The 15,809-nt window shown below is 34.5% G+C and overlaps 1 protein-coding gene and 1 long non-coding RNA gene across 2 annotated transcripts in view; both read left to right on the plus strand.

The window, feature by feature from the left end:
• LOC145820342 (uncharacterized) overlaps positions 1-6,062 on the plus strand; it is a 14,289-nt gene extending 8,227 nt beyond the window's left edge. Inside the window, exons 3-4 of the long non-coding RNA XR_014361646.1 lie at positions 5,562-5,597; positions 5,763-6,062. This is a non-coding gene — a long non-coding RNA (uncharacterized LOC145820342). The remainder of the gene's footprint in view (positions 1-5,561; positions 5,598-5,762) is intronic.
• A 5,240-nt stretch (positions 6,063-11,302) lies between these two features.
• LOC145819686 (UDP-xylose transporter 1-like) lies at positions 11,303-13,052 on the plus strand. The gene is made up of 4 exons (XM_082913592.1): positions 11,303-11,423; positions 11,805-11,989; positions 12,650-12,717; positions 12,807-13,052. Exons 1-4 carry the CDS (start codon positions 11,303-11,305, stop codon positions 12,982-12,984), a joined length of 552 nt encoding a protein of 183 aa, XP_082769718.1. The 3' UTR covers positions 12,985-13,052.
• Positions 13,053-15,809: the final 2,757 nt, after the last annotated feature.

Raw genomic sequence — 15,809 nt, forward strand, 5'->3', positions numbered from 1 at the left:
CACAATCCCTGGAGAGATGGTTCACTAATAGACAGAGGGATAAGTAATTCGACTCATTCATATCCAGATCATGAATGTTTGGAATCCATATTATGCAAAGAGACATGGCTTTTGCTAATTCGAATTGAAGGGTGATATAAAATTGGTTTATTTCTGACATCATATCCATAGTTAGCGCATTCATCATAGTTAGCAGCTCCGTATCAAGGTCACGATCGATATCGTCACTAGCATCAATATCGTCACTAGTATCATGTCGTCATTATCATCAATGTCGATATCATCAATAAGAAAATCTTTAGGCTTGTTATCCAGGAACTTGTTCAGAAATACCATAATGAAAGGAACATAGGAGTTTGTCGCCAGGTATTTGACCAAATAGGATCGTCCGGTTCCTATAGAACCTATCACTAAAATACCCCTAGAGGGGGATAAAGCTAAGCGGAGCGGAAAGGGTTTTTCATGAGATGGGAAATGAAAACTATTAGCCCCACACGAGGTTTGTGAATAAGTGATTGCCTAATAATGAGCAAGGGATATCCGTCTTTCTGCTAAACAGGATGTATTGAACTCATAATTCAGTAGATACTTTTTATGAATGTCAACTAAGTATCGTAAGTAAATTGCTCCCGGTTGTTCAATCATTTTAAAACTAGAGTCATTCTTTGATAAATGATCACTATGAGTCAGACTCAATAGAATTTGATCAATCCTTTTTTCTGTCATTAAGGTGGAGAGCTGAACCAAGAATTCTCTTTCTTCATCATCAATCGAATCACTGTTCGCGACCCAGGATTCTATTTTATCATCAATCCAATCCCCGTTCACATTTTTTCTTTTCTTATCAATGAATAGATCTCTTTACTTGTATGACTTAGATGTCTTGTATTTCTCGAAAAAGTGATTCGATTGATGGGATTTGGTATGGTACTTATGAGATCGATGATATTGATGAGATTTATATTCAAATATTTCTTCTTAGAACGTATTGATTTGACCCCATAAGCGGGACCACCACCCAATAGCATGTTGCCGCCAGAAGCAGAACCCCGTATTTCTTCTAGAGAATTTCCTAATTATTCCAGAGCAACTTGAAAGAGATTCTTTAACCAGAAAGAATTCGGTTCAGATGTAGGATACCTATCCAGAAGTTTTCGCAACTCAATCATAGATGATGGAATCATCCAAGATTTGACCTTTTCGAACTCTGTTTGTAACTCACTAGAGGCCCAGGAAATAAAGAGATGTGTACGAACGAGATATCCAGCAACAAGAAGAAAGAAAAGGATTGAATAGAGGAACTCCCGAACATTTGGTGATCTCAGATGTGTCGATGGTGACTCATTTTTTCGATGAATCATTTCTTCGGACAGAAGAAGATTATGTAAGCACTTACTCGAAATCTTACTTATCAGATTCCATTGTGGAAGACACCATTTTTTCTGAAGAATTCGCCATGATATATCAGATCCATGCATAATATCATGAAAAATGGATACAAATTTTTGACTGCTACTTAGTATCAGCAATAGGTCTGAAAAAGTATCTAAAAATATCAAATTTAGATATTTGTACCCTGTCGAAGTAAGGAACCATGGCATATATGTTTGGAATAGATTCCATTTTGAGAGAGTTGAAAAGGCACTATCTCGTTGAAAGGTTTTATACATTTGCCCTTTCTCAACGCATTTCTTTAGACAAAGACTCCGTTTTTTCCTCTTTTCGGATGGTAAATATTTCTCAGAACATGAAGTGTGAATCAAATCCATGTTTGAATTGAAATTGAGATACTCATGCAAGTTCTTCCCTTCTGAATCAGATAGATTCATATCTGAAAGAGGTTGACAATAAGTTCTTTCAAAATTGACTATTTGTCCCTCTGTTAGAGGTGTTCCAGAAATGTCTGTTATCGAGTAAATAGCTCTACGAACGAATGGATCGGATCGACTTAGAAAATGGAAAGATTTGTACAAGTTATACGTTTCGTCACCACTTTGTGGAAAATCGTTAGGTATGAATATGTTAGATACCTGTGACTCGATTGGTGAAATAGTATCTCTCCCCCAAAAAGCATGTTTTTTTTTTTACCGATGCACAAAGAAAATATTTTCTTGCGAATGAACAAGATATTGAGGAATTGTCCATACGTAAAATCATAATTATTGATATGGGCCTTTTCCACATAAAAAGGGAATCTTTTGTTACAATAGAAGGAGAAGTGATGTGGATTATTCAAGAATCGAAGTCGATTTGCTTTATAAAAAGAAGATATCAATGAACTTCTATGAAACGGTTTCACGGGATTCAGCCAATTGTCTTGATTCGTGGAATATCATTGAGAAATAGGAATTCGTGTTATCAAAGGATTTCCTGCGATTGTTTCTAGTATGGAATGAGTCAATCATCCACTTTGGTATCTTATTGAACAAAAATGGTGATATTGTTCCTCCATTGATCAAGAATTTCGATTTTTGGGAAGTATCATGATCATCCAATAAGAAGGCTTTCCATTTTTTCAAATGAACGATTTGAAGACCTATTGATTCTAACAACTGATTGCAGAGTTGATCATTCGTACCTTTCAATTCATAGATGTAGATCTCGGACCTATGAATTGGGATATTCCCGAAACTTACAAAGAAAAAAGGAACTGAGTTAGACAAAAAGAAAAGCAACTTGGACAAAAAAAGAAGTGACTTGGACAAAAAGAAACGAAGTGGCTTAGACAAATTTTTTTTGTCGATAACCTTAGACCAATCAATCGAATATTGATTAATACGTAATCGATCAAACACTACTTGAAAATGGCTCTTCTGCTCAGAAATGAAATGTTCCAAATGTTCTTGGAAATTCTTGCTCCTGTTGGACCATTTGTATCTATATGCATCACGATCCCGATTCATGGATCTTTTTGTTCGAGAAATAAAAATAAGAGGATCGAACCATTTCTTCTGACTCTTTTTCAAATTTGATAAATGTTGGTTGATCGTATATTTCATTATAGTTCTATGATTCAGAGTATCCTTTCCTATTTGATCCCTTTGAATTGCATATTCACAGTTGCGATCGGATCGATTCATTAAAAAGAATCAATTCAATACATTTCTTATGTACCCATAGGTGCTATATTGGATTTGAATCAGATTTCGGATCAATCTATATTGATTGACTGCCTCCATTATGTTGTTGCTAGCAAATACCACTATCTTTGGTTTTGGATCTTCCAAATCATTCCCACAGGAGATCCGTAGATACACTTTGGTTAAGACTGTGTTAAGTAGTATTCCCATTTATTTCTTATCTTTGTTCAAGATTCCAATTAAAGTGGCAAGATTAATAGAAAAGTTGATGAGGGATTTTCTGTGGGAGGGTAAAGATGAGGGGAAAAAGGATCATTTGGTGAATTGGGATTTATTCTCGTTACTTAAGGAGAAAGGGGTTTGGCTATTGGTAACATGGTGGCTAGAAAATGGCCTTTCTTGGCAAATGGTTGTGGAGATTTCCACTTGAAAATGATTCACTTTGGCACGCGACTATTAGAAGCAAATATGAGAGACTCAAGACAATGGTAGGGATTTACAGGTGGTTTAGAGGGGTAACGGTCGTGCTCCTTGGAAATCTATTTCTCATATCTACACATGTTGGTCTTGTTATCTTTCTATGAGGGTGAGCAATGGGGAACTTGTTCGGTTCTGGGAAGATGTTTGGTTGGATCAATCTTCTTTTGTTTCTAATTTTCCACATCTTTACAGAGTGGCTAGGTCTCATAATTCCTCTATTGCTTTCATGACTTGTTCACTTTTGGCTCCAATTTCCTGGAATTTTAATTTTTCAAGGAACCTTAATGATAGAGAGGCTTCACAGTTGACCACTTTGTTATCCAGGGTTGATCATTTTTCTTTGGCTCCTCTTTTGGAGGACAAGAGGGTGTAGGCTCTTTATTCTTCCATGATATTTTCTTGTAAGTCTTTTTTTTGATAAAATCATCGATAATCCTCAAGTTCCTCAATGTCCTTTTTGCAATAGAATTTGGAAGTCTTACGCTCCACTAAAGGTGAAGGTGTTCATGTGCGCCTTGATTCATGGAGGCATCTTGACAAATGATACATTGTAGAAACGAAGGCCTAATCATTTTATAAATCCTCAGTGGTGCATTATGTGTTGTAAGAATGGGGAAACAATTGATCATTTATTTCCCCATTGCCCTTTTGCTTTGAAATTATGGCATAGATTGTTCCTCATCGGAAATGTTATGTTGGTAGCACCAAAAGGGAGTGCGCAAATGCTCCTAGTTGATTTTCGCACATTTGGAGGATCGAAGAGAGCCAAAAATTATGGTCTTGTGCCGTCTTTACAACTTTCTGGGTTCTATGGTTGGAAAGAAATGCGAAGTTGTTTGAAGATAAGTTTTGGGAAGTGGATTGGTTGTGGGATAAAATTTGCCACTTAACTTCCTTTTGGGTTTCGGGGAGTTCACTCTTTAAGGGGGGTTTCACTTTTTTCGTTAGCTAGAGATTGGTTATCGGTGTGATTAATAGGTTTTTGCTTGTGATAATATTGCTAGGATTCTGCACTTTGTATTTTCATTTTCCCTTTGTATGAGGCTGCCTCATCCTCTCTCCTTTTTTGATATATTAATAAAATCTTCTATTGTTGATAAAATAAATAAAATAAAATTTAATTTAAAAAATTGAAGAAACACAAATTTATATGCTTTGTCTTCTCATGAAATACAAGAACTGCTAGCAGTGAACATCACAGCCTGATTGTCACTGAACATTCTCATGTTTATCAGTTTTAACATGCCACATAAGCCATAGCTCTTTACTTCACCTCTATGCTATCTACCTAACTAATCATTTTGCTTTTTACTCTTTCAAGTAACTCGGTTGCCACTAACAAAAGTACACTAATTAAAATCAACCTCCTATCCATTTAATCACCTTGCCAATCTGCATTGGAGAACCGAATAACGTCAGGGAAGCTTAAACCCCATACTTTCCCAGGGGGCTTCCTTTTAAGATATTTCAGAATATGCTATGCAGCCTCCCTACATGTATGTCTCTATTCTACATAAATTGACTAAACAATAGAGAAAGAGATATCTGGCCATCTCACGACTAATTTATATAAGCTTTCTCATCAAACATATGTACCTTGTCAAGTTTTGTTGCTAATTTTGTGTGTTGATAGTACTCTCTTTGAAGATTTGGATACCGTCTTTGCATTCAGTTTCTTGTTCAGAAGTGTTGTAGGGTTTCTTTTCTTCCTAGTGTGAATAATCATGGGTCAACCCCTTTTGAGTTGGTTTTTTTTAATTACGTTGTGTTGTTTGTGGATATTAACCCATTTAAGAAAGGGCCAAATCTTGGCCTTCAGCTATAAATATTGTGGGTTATTTGAAGAGGAGATGATGTAGGATAGGAACTTTTCCTGTGGTAATATTTTTTCCTTGTCTTCTACTATTCTTTTCTTTTTACCATCCCAGGTGCCAGGGTTATTACTCTTCTTGTTCATTTGTTTGGTTCATATTTTCTCGATATCATTGTCGTGAAATTCAGGGCCAGTCTGAGAATGGTAAATCTCCATGGCAAGGGGTATGTGTATTTACACAAAATTTTAATGTAACTTTTTTTTTTTTTCTTTTTTTTTTTTTGTGGTAAAAAGCAGTTTGAAATCATTAATGCATGACATCTTTATTAACATTCATTAACAAGAAAATTTCCATAATTAAGTTTGACTTATCTCCAATTCACTTATAGGTAAGAGATAGGTGCAGAAGCGAGTGGGCTCAGTTTCAGGATCGCCTAGCTGACGCAGACAAGGCATACCTTGCACAGATTGTAAAGGGTTAACTTTGACATGCTCAGAGCTCTCTGCTTGATCTTGTACATTGCTTTGTTCTTTCTTTCTTGCATCTCTCCGTCCTGAAGCGTGGTGTTTCAGGGCCCAATTCTTTCACATGATGTTTCATATTTCCGATAGGTATTGTAGCCACGTTTCATGTAGTCGTAGACATTTACAATCAGATAAGAGAAAATTTTCACCTTTTTGTGCAGAAATATGTTAAGCTTAGGTTCACCTGCAATGCCATTGATCTCTTGCTATAAAGGATTAGGTTTTGTTAGCTTATCATGTTTTGTTTTAGGCAATGGTGGTAAATATCTCCTTCATTCGGTGGTAATGTCGGTGAAGATGAAATTTGCCATTCCGGCTTTCTCCTCTTTGTTGTTGTCAGGCTTCGTTGTGTTCTTGTGCATGGTAATGCCAAAAATATTGTTGATGTTTTGATGTTCGAGTGGGAAACTTTTAGGCAGATCAACTAAAATTTTAAAATTGTGTGCAAATAAACCACAGATTAAAGTAAATAAGAAGTGGTTTACAGACAACATGGTACCGTAAACTGTAACTGTAAGCCTCAGGGGTACCCATGGAAATTTGAGAGAGAGAGAGAGATTTTATGGTCATGGTAATGATTTTGAGACTTAACAAGTTGAGTTGAGTCCAGCTAAGTAGTAAATTGTTCAATTTTCGTTTGAAAATGAGTTCAAATTTAACTTATTTACGTTTTAAATAGCTCTCAAATGAGATGATCTTTTACTCAATTCAAAACTTAAGATTCTTTCAATGTCACTAATTTAAAAATTATTTAAATTCATTCAAATACATAAATAAATACAAATGGAATGCACATTGCAAATTGAACCCTTTTTTTTTAATTCTTTTTCTTTTCATTATAATTTCCTACAAATCCGAAATATAAACATAACCTTTCAGAATTTGGATTGTAAGTTCCTCCTGCTGGTGCAACAACACTTGATCCAATTTCTGTATGATGCTGGTTGGTGATGTTAATAAGAAAACCCAGGGATTTTGCAGTGAAATTGAAGGATTTTTTGTTTTTTGAAACTTTAATTGCTTTTATCACCAAACACTTTGTAGTATATGAATTGATTGTGTGATTGGTCACTAACTATTAGCTAAAGCTTTTTTTTGGCTTCAATTAACAGGAACCTCAAGACAATAAAAGATGTGTATGTGTTATATCTCACCTTCCTGGCTTGCCCATTAAGTCTGATTAGTTTTTTTTTTTTTTTTGTTTGATCGGCAAAAGAAAGTTTTATTGATGGAAAACATAACGAGTATGATAGTTACATCAATAAAGAAGAGGGTGCAAAAAGCATCACAGTGAAACATTTGGATCCCAACTAGGTTGGCACCTAAATGCACACCAAATCATCTGCTAGCACACACTCGAGGCTCCAAGATGGTGAGAAACCATCAAACAGAGCGAAACAAAACAAACAAAAACAAAAAGGCCACAGAAGCATGCCATAGCTGGGTCATAAGACAGAACACCAAAGCAGTGGCAGACCAGTGGTTGCACCAGAACTGAGCATAATCATACTAGGACCAAAAAACTCTGCCGTTCAATCACCATTCACCATTCAAACACCAATCTGTCATCCATAGACACAGCCAGATTTGAGGGTGGAGAACCAAGCCAACATCAGTCCAACCCCAGCCACCATCATCTCAACAGTTAGCTTGTTAGCAGCCTAACAGCAAGCTCCCATAGTCATCTCAACAGTTAGCATGTTAGCAGCCTAACAGCAAGCTCCCATTGTGATTGCATCACCTAAGCATAACAAACTAGAACCTATATCCAATAATAATGCATAATAGTCCCTTGAAATAACAAAATAATTTGAAGGAAATTAATGCACCGAAGTGCAAGAAAAAGAAAGATTTTTTTTTTTTTTTTTTTTTTTTTTTTGGGTGTTTGTTAACATGACAGTGGTGCAAATAAATAAATTTGTTGTACAACTTGTATCAGTATTGTAATTTGGCCTTCAGTTTCTCGCAAAAATAAGATTTTTTTTTTTCTTTTTTGGTGAAAGTATGTAATTATTATATTACTTTTTAATTTTCTTACAAGTTTCTCACAATTTTAAAAAATAATAATAACTTAACCAAATAAACCAAACCAAATCAAGCCTTAAGTCCCATTAAATGGGATCAATTGCATGAATTTTTTTTCTCTACTCGACTCTATTAAAGGTCATTTCGTTAGTCAATTAAAGAGATTTATATATCTATTTACTACATTAGTTTACGTCAATTTCGGTCTACTCCTCCAATAATTCAACCAAATACATTCAAGAAAATAAAATTTTCTTTTATTAGTTTCAGTTTTCATCATCTTTTTTTACTCTAATAAAATCAACCCAAAATTTTTTGAATTCCAAACAAAAAAAAAAAGGGGGTTTTTAATAAGGTTTAGAATCTTTTGGTATCTTTCTTCTTCTTTTTTTTTTTCTAAATTTTGTCTACCATTATCAACCATAAAGATTTGGCAAGGCTAATTCCGCAAGGTTAATTCAACATAACACTTAAACTTTTTTTTTTTTTTTTTTTAAATGTATATAATGGTTCTATTATATTATATAAATGAAAAATAACATACAAATTCAATTTCTAAACCCAATAATGTGTAAGGGAGATGATTAGTTGATAATTAGAAAATGAGGAACTACATGCAAGTGGAAGATGGAAGAAAAAATTACCAACACATAAAGAGTTGCAAATGACACTTACATTTCTATAGTCTTTCATTTGCCCCCTTCACAACACACTTGTACCTTTCATATGTTTATAATTTTTTTTCTCAACTCCCACCTGGATATAGTTTCTCCATTAAAAAAATATGAAAGAAAAAAATAATACATAAGAGTAATTGATTGATTGATTATTGAAGTTGAAAAGTGTATTTAATTTGACACTACTCTATATAGATTTGTAGCTAGAAGGGCGTTTTCGTCATTTGAATTTCAACTATTTTGGCCTCATTTGGTAGAGCTGTGAGAAAGTGATTATAACTTATAGTCTAACAGCTTATAGCTTATAATTATGAACATAAGCTGATTTTTGACTTATAAATTAAGCTTCTCCTCCTCCACTCAAGAATAAATTGATTTTTAACTTACAAAAAATTATACACTGTATTGTTAAACTGAACCAAACACATCAAAATGGCTTAAATTAAGCTAAAAGATGAAATAAGGTAGAAATAAACCCTACCAAACAGGACTTTTAACGTCCATGTGAGTCACGTTTCTCATTACCTTTCTTTATACTAGCCGTTAACTAACTTCCTTTTTGGAAACTTCTTCATAACCAACGACCGCCGCAGCTAACGGCGTTAGCAACCAACCACCACACATATATAAAAGAAGAGAGCCAGAGCTAGAGCTACATACATTCTCATACAAGCCATCTCTCTCTCTCTCTCTGTTAATACGTTATGTCAGTTTAGGGAGATTTCCGCAGTTGTAGGAGTCATTTGTCATCACTACATTTCAAGGTCTCTCTCCCCCTCGCTCTCTCTCTCTCTCTCTTTACCTTATGTCAGTTTAGGGAGATTTCAGTAGTTTTGTAGTAACCATTTGTCATCACTACATTTCAAGGTCTCTCTCCCCTCTCTTTCTCTCTCTCTCTCTCTCTCTCTCTCTTTACCCTATGTCAGTTTAGGGAGATTTCAGTAGTTTTGTAGTAATCATTTGTCATCACTACTGTGCGGGGAGCAAATATTCAGGCAAACCCGTACTCCTTTCTTCCAAGCTCCTGTCTGTCCGATCGTCCTGCGAGCACAACGGCGATGAGCTACCCGGCGGTGTGTAGCCGAAAAACTCCTTCGACGATCAAGTCAGAACACACACAGGGATAGAGAAAGAGAGAGAAGGGAGTTGAGGGTAAGTATTTCTCTTACCAAACGTTCGTCCATCAGCATGGGGGATGCAGACATGCTTAAATATCTTTTGCGCCTCAAACCTACTCTCATTAGCCTCTCGACACGTGGTGCTGCTATCCCATCTGTCAGCATAAATCTAACTGAACATTACCTAACCAAACTGCCAGCCCACAATACTGGGAGCTCGGCAGTCGGGATGCAGCATCTCAGCTGTCAACGGCCGCGCTACACAAGCCAAAGCGCTCCGTTATCCGAGCTCAATGATGACCGAGCTCGGCTGCATTCCGGCATAGCCGAGCTCAAGGCTGGTTAAGTCAGTAAACTGAAGACCTTTTCAACCGGGCTAGAAGCGCGAACCATGGGAACAGGACCGGCTTCCATCATCTCGGCCAAATTACCCCAATTAGCTTGGTTCCCACTCAAACAAACCCAAGTAGCTTGGTCCTAGCATGGTCCTGAGCCATTACCGGGCACAACCTTCTCCGGCTAAGCCCAAGCTACCGTGGCCCAAAACATGTTCGACCCATAATTTGCCCGGTTACTACCACGGCCCAATCCAGCCCATAAATTTCCCTCTTAACTACCATCTCCTCTCACAAAGAGGTTAAAATTTTTTTTTTTTAATTTTTTAACTTTTCCGTGTTACATCGGTTCTCTATTTTTTTATACGATTTTTTAAAATAAATTAAAGAGTTTACTTTTAACTACCTTTTTAATTTCAATGTCTCTGTCCATATATATTTATATGTATTAATATGTGATAATTACGGGGTTTGTTTTTTGGACTTTCTAGGCTCCTAAGCCTCCGTTTGGGAAGAGAAAAGTTGGGTTTTTTTGGTTAAAATAATCAAAAAAAATAAAATAATTTTTTTAACTTAATAAAGACAAATTATCACATCTAATTCATAATTATTACATTATTTATCTCACAAAAAAGTCAAAAAAGTCAAAAGTCCTTTCCAAATAAGACTTTTTATCCCTAAGCTAAAATAATTAAAAAAATCAAAAAACTAAAAAACCAACCCACTTCCCAAATGAAAACACTCATGTACTCTTACATTCTTGAAGGCAAATGACCAGTTATAGCCATATATATTGAAATATTTTTTTCATTCTTCAAAAGCAAAAACTAAAATATCGCAAAAAATTTCAACTAGAAAGATAAATATATATATATATATATATATATATCAATGACATTTTGAAATGAAAATATCACAAAATGCGGTATGCGAATTTTATACAAAAATGCCGTTCATTATATTAAAGCTGAACCTAACTTGACATTAATGTTGTGCACATATAATAAATTAGAACTTTTTATAAATAATTATTCTCCAGCAGAATGATAAGATAATGGCATGGCATCTTTGTAATTAAATATCATTTAAAAGTTTTTTTTTTTTTAAATGATAAGTAACAGTACATTCATGTTAGTCTGTATATTTTTTTTTTTGTGTTTGTAATATAATACCGTTCCATATGTTATATCTCTACTTCTTCTTTTATTTTCTTTTATTTTATTTTTTTATTTTTTAAATTTCATGGAAGATGGGAGAGATGTCAGGGTTGCAGTTGGGTGTTATGGGTGCATTGTTTCTATCAGTGGCATCATCAGTCTCCATTGTCATCTGCAACAAAGCCTTGATGAGCTTTCTTGGCTTCCCTTTTGGTAACTTTATTGTCTTCTTCATCTCCTTTTTTTTTTTTCTTTTTTTTTTATTGGGAAAATATCAAATCAGTGAAGTTATAAAAAAATTATTATAAATCAATGAAAAATTTATAAATATTAATAATTAAAATTATAAACTTTTTCATGAATATATAATTATTTTTTTTAAATTTCACTAGAGTGTAATTACCCATTTTTCTTCTTGGAACAAACCATGGGCCTCTATTAATTCTTTTATAATAATAGTATGTGGTTAATTAGTAGTTAAACTATCATTATCATCATCACTATGCAAAAAATGTAGACATTTTTTGACAAGTCAATTTTTTTTTTTTTTTTGGTGACAAATTTATTATTATTTTTTTTTTTTGGAATTTTCAGCTACGACACTAACTAGTTGGCATCTGATGGTAACATACTGCTCCCTCCACGTGGCACAACACCTCAACTTTTTTGAGAGCAAGCCAGTCGACATGAATACAGTCATGCTTTTCGGCATTCTTAATGGGGTTTCCATTGGATTTCTCAACTTAAGCCTTGGATTTAACTCAATTGGCTTCTACCAGGTGAGAGCTTTCTTTACAATAGATTATGATTAATTATCTATTTGTTTACTACTAATGCTGTGATCAGTAAGAAAGCTTGTATCATTTCATTTTTCCTGATTTTGTTATCAGAAATTAAAAAAAATAAAAATACCCATTGTTTCCATTCAGAAAGCAACTTTATAAAATTTGTCAAACAATTTTTTCATGTTAGTTTCCATTTTTTCTATTTTCGAAAACAGAAAACAACATCAACACCAAAAATGGAATGTTTTGTATGACATGTGTAAAAGTAATATTATATATTCATATTTAATTATTCAAAAATTATTCAGAATTATCCCCTAACAGTTTAAATTTATTCTACACATGAACTACATACTATACAAATTCAATCTGAACTACACAATCACCATTCTGAATCAATTTAGGAACCATAAGTCTAAATTCTCAGTCTTATTCCATGTGTAATAATAGTGTCAATAATACTATAATAATTATAAATTTTTATCATATTTTATTTATTATACATGTCACTACTATATTAATAAAAAATAAAAGTGATAAAACTTGTCAAATCAATATAGTGATGGCACACAACATAATTAACAAAATTTGGTATAATTGGTAATATTTTAGTATTGTGTATTTATTATTAATCATGGGTTGTTTATTTTGCAGATGACAAAACTTGCAATCATACCTTTCACAGTGCTACTAGAAACTATTTTCTTGAAAAAGCAATTCACGTTATATATACACTTTTGAGAAAATTACTAATGCCTTTTCACTTTGTAATTTTCTCTCTCACATTTTATACTTAATTGAATTCTTGCAGCCAAAAGATAAAATTCTCTCCCTTCCTCTTACTTGTTGGAGTTGGCATAGCTTCTATCACTGACCTCCAACTCAATTTTGTTGGGGCAATTCTCTCTCTTCTAGCTGTCATAACCACTTGTGTTGGTCAAATTGTATCCCTTTTATCAATTCCATTACTTCTATTTTTTTATTATTAATTTTGCACGTAAAAAATGTTCAGAAAATGAATGTGTGCCCTCGGATGTGATGAATCTAAGCCATACATAATTTATAGCAAATTACACATGCAGACACTGTAGTTGGCATATTGTATCAATATTCTTGATTTTTTTATATTATATTAATTTAGTCTAATTAATAATTTCTCTGTAAAAATTAGACTCCAATCAAAGATAAAATAGTTCATGCGCTCTTCTCAAAATAATAGAGTCGTTGACATCTGAGAGGGGAGATTTGCACCTGACTGTACAGCCGAGCTACGGTAATGCAGGGATTGACAAACCTCGCGGTGCCGAGTTGTTCTCTAGATTAGCATGGCCCCCCCGGCCTGTCGCACACGATCGAGCTAGATTTGGCCGGTCAAACATGGGCTAAGGTCTGGCCGAGCTAGGATTTGTTGAATATTCGGCTGGGCGCGCAGTGGTGTGAAGCAACCAAGCTAAGGACAGCCCGGGATAGACTAAGGACAGGCGAGGGTCACATGTCCCCGACCGGTTAGCTGAGATGGCCGAATTTTATGTGACCTAGAATGATGGTAGAGTGGAGAAAGTTAAGCATGCTCCACGGCCGGACAGCCAGGATGGACCGGACACGCGCAGCTCGGCCATGAGAGTCAAACTTTCGCTTCTTCCCAAGGGATAGGTCGGCGAGACGCAGCTCGGTTGTGTTGCTTGTGGTGGCAATTCCCCACAGAAGATAGGCCAGTCGTGGTACTCTGGTAAAGTGTGCCATCTGGACCAATGGCGTGAGGGAGAAGAAATCTGCTCCAAGCACGTGTCAACACCATATAGTAGTGTGAGAAACAGGATAATAGAAATTAAAAATATGGACAAAAACATCAACAAAGCTTGGGTGCATATATCTTTGAGAGTATGACAAAATATTCCATTACACATCATAGAAATTGTAATATGTTTGTTAGGTAATATGCTTGGAACTATTAACAAAAACATTAGTCATTGTATCAAAGTGTTACAAAAAAGAGTTCATTGAGTTACACATCAAAAAAGATTTCATTGAAGGTTGCAATCTTGACTCTACTTGACTTTGATTGATCTTTGTGGATCACTGAGGAACTCATGCACCATGTCTGCTCTGAGTCTTGTGGATGTGCCTGGTGGTAATGTGTTTGGAATTGGTTGATGCCTGATGTATTGTCTTATGATGTAGCAAACAATAATTCCACAGTCATTCCTGCAGATATCATTTTTGACACAGTTAGGGAAAAAAGAAATTTTTTTGAAAAAGATACTAAAATTTGTTAGTTAGAATAAATTAACATACTTCATTGCTTCTTGTTGAGGGCTGTCTTTGACTGATTCAATCTTGACATCAGGATTCCAGACTTTTTCTACTTGACAAGGTGTATCCTTCATGTATTGATGGATGATTTTTTGCTGTAAAAAACATCAACATAAAGTATGTAATGATTTACATCTGATTATTGTAATGTTAATCTAAAATTGTTCTTACCAGTTGATTTGCAACATTGTAGTGCTTGTCCTTTCCTTTTCTTGGTCTCAAAGAGTTGAAATGTTTCCAAGTCCCCAAGTGTTTGTCGATAACAAGTAATGTCCAATGATTGAAATTGTGGATGGGGATATGGATGTATCGACATGGGAGGGATTCTTACAAAGTATTTTTCAAAATCTTTTTCCTTTGTTCTGAAGTTTTCTTCTTCAAGATTGGCTGTTTTTTACAAAACATATGTGAATATTCACAGTAATGGTGCGAACTCAATATTCATGTCGATTAACTACGATTAACTATGATTAACATATGGATGTATTGACATATGTGAATATTCACAGTAATGGTTTGAACTCAATATGTGAAAAGCAACAAAACATGATTAACTACGATTTGTCACTCAAATTGTTTTGAAATCTGAGTATATTCCCAGCAATGGCACCAAAATCAAAATTTGAGAACATTCACAAGAATGATAACAAACACAAAAAATCTACTTTGAAACCAAAATTGAATGGACGATAAAGTATAGAATTGACACATGCACATTGATTCCTTACCCAATATAGACTTGACAGTATGAAACAATTGCCATTGTGCTCTGCTCTATCACCAGAATTCTGTGCTTGTGGTTCTCTTTGAAGAATCTCAACATATGCATCAATTGTCTGTCAATTGAAACACAAAAGTGATGTTAACAAATTAATAAGAAGTTTATAAGTGTTAAAATATTATAAATATTATACGTACACAGCTGGATATGTCTGTCCCTTTTACCAAGTTCTTGATATCATTAATAAACACACAATTTTCATATCTTGCGCCAAACCATATACAAGCATTACAAAACAATAAAAAATGTGTTAATAAGTAAGTCAGAATATTTTTAGAAAATAGAGCTATTTCTCAGTTTCATTTCATATATTTGTACTACACGAAAAATTGAAAGATTTATGTAAGATTATACCTTGATTCTGTTTGCTTTTCTTTCCAAAGAATTTGTAGTTTATATTTATCTTCAGGAGGTAGGAATTGAGCCACAGCATACTTGTTTGAAATTGTCTCACCTTTGTGTTCCTTCTCTGTCTCAACTTTAACTTTCTTGCCTCTATACTCATAATCTGACACCTCAGTAGTCTTCCTTGCTTTAGCTTTGATATTTTTAATCATGGAATTCTGCAGATTTGTTTGTCTTGATTATGTCAGATCATCAGCTTTTATTGCACAAACTTGTTGGGTTAAGTCATGGACTTCTTCCTCCAGTAGCTGATTCTGGAACTGAGAATTTTGACAATCTTTCACATTTGTATTTGTCTCACAATGTTTTGTTGCA

Source organism: Camellia sinensis, chromosome 2 (genome assembly GCF_055761805.1).
Source record: "Camellia sinensis isolate YWXY chromosome 2, ASM5576180v1, whole genome shotgun sequence".
In the NCBI taxonomy this organism is placed as follows: domain Eukaryota; kingdom Viridiplantae; phylum Streptophyta; class Magnoliopsida; order Ericales; family Theaceae; genus Camellia; species Camellia sinensis.

Excerpts from the sequence above, each read along its gene's own strand:
- LOC145819686 (XM_082913592.1), top strand. The coding sequence starts at position 11,303 with ATGGGAGAGATGTCAGGGTTGCAGTTGGGTGTTATGGGTGCATTGTTT. Across the intron at positions 11,424-11,804 it reads CTTTCTTGGCTTCCCTTTTG|CTACGACACTAACTAGTTGG; the intron begins GTAACTTTATTG and ends TGGAATTTTCAG. Across the intron at positions 11,990-12,649 it reads ACTCAATTGGCTTCTACCAG|ATGACAAAACTTGCAATCAT; the intron begins GTGAGAGCTTTC and ends TTTATTTTGCAG.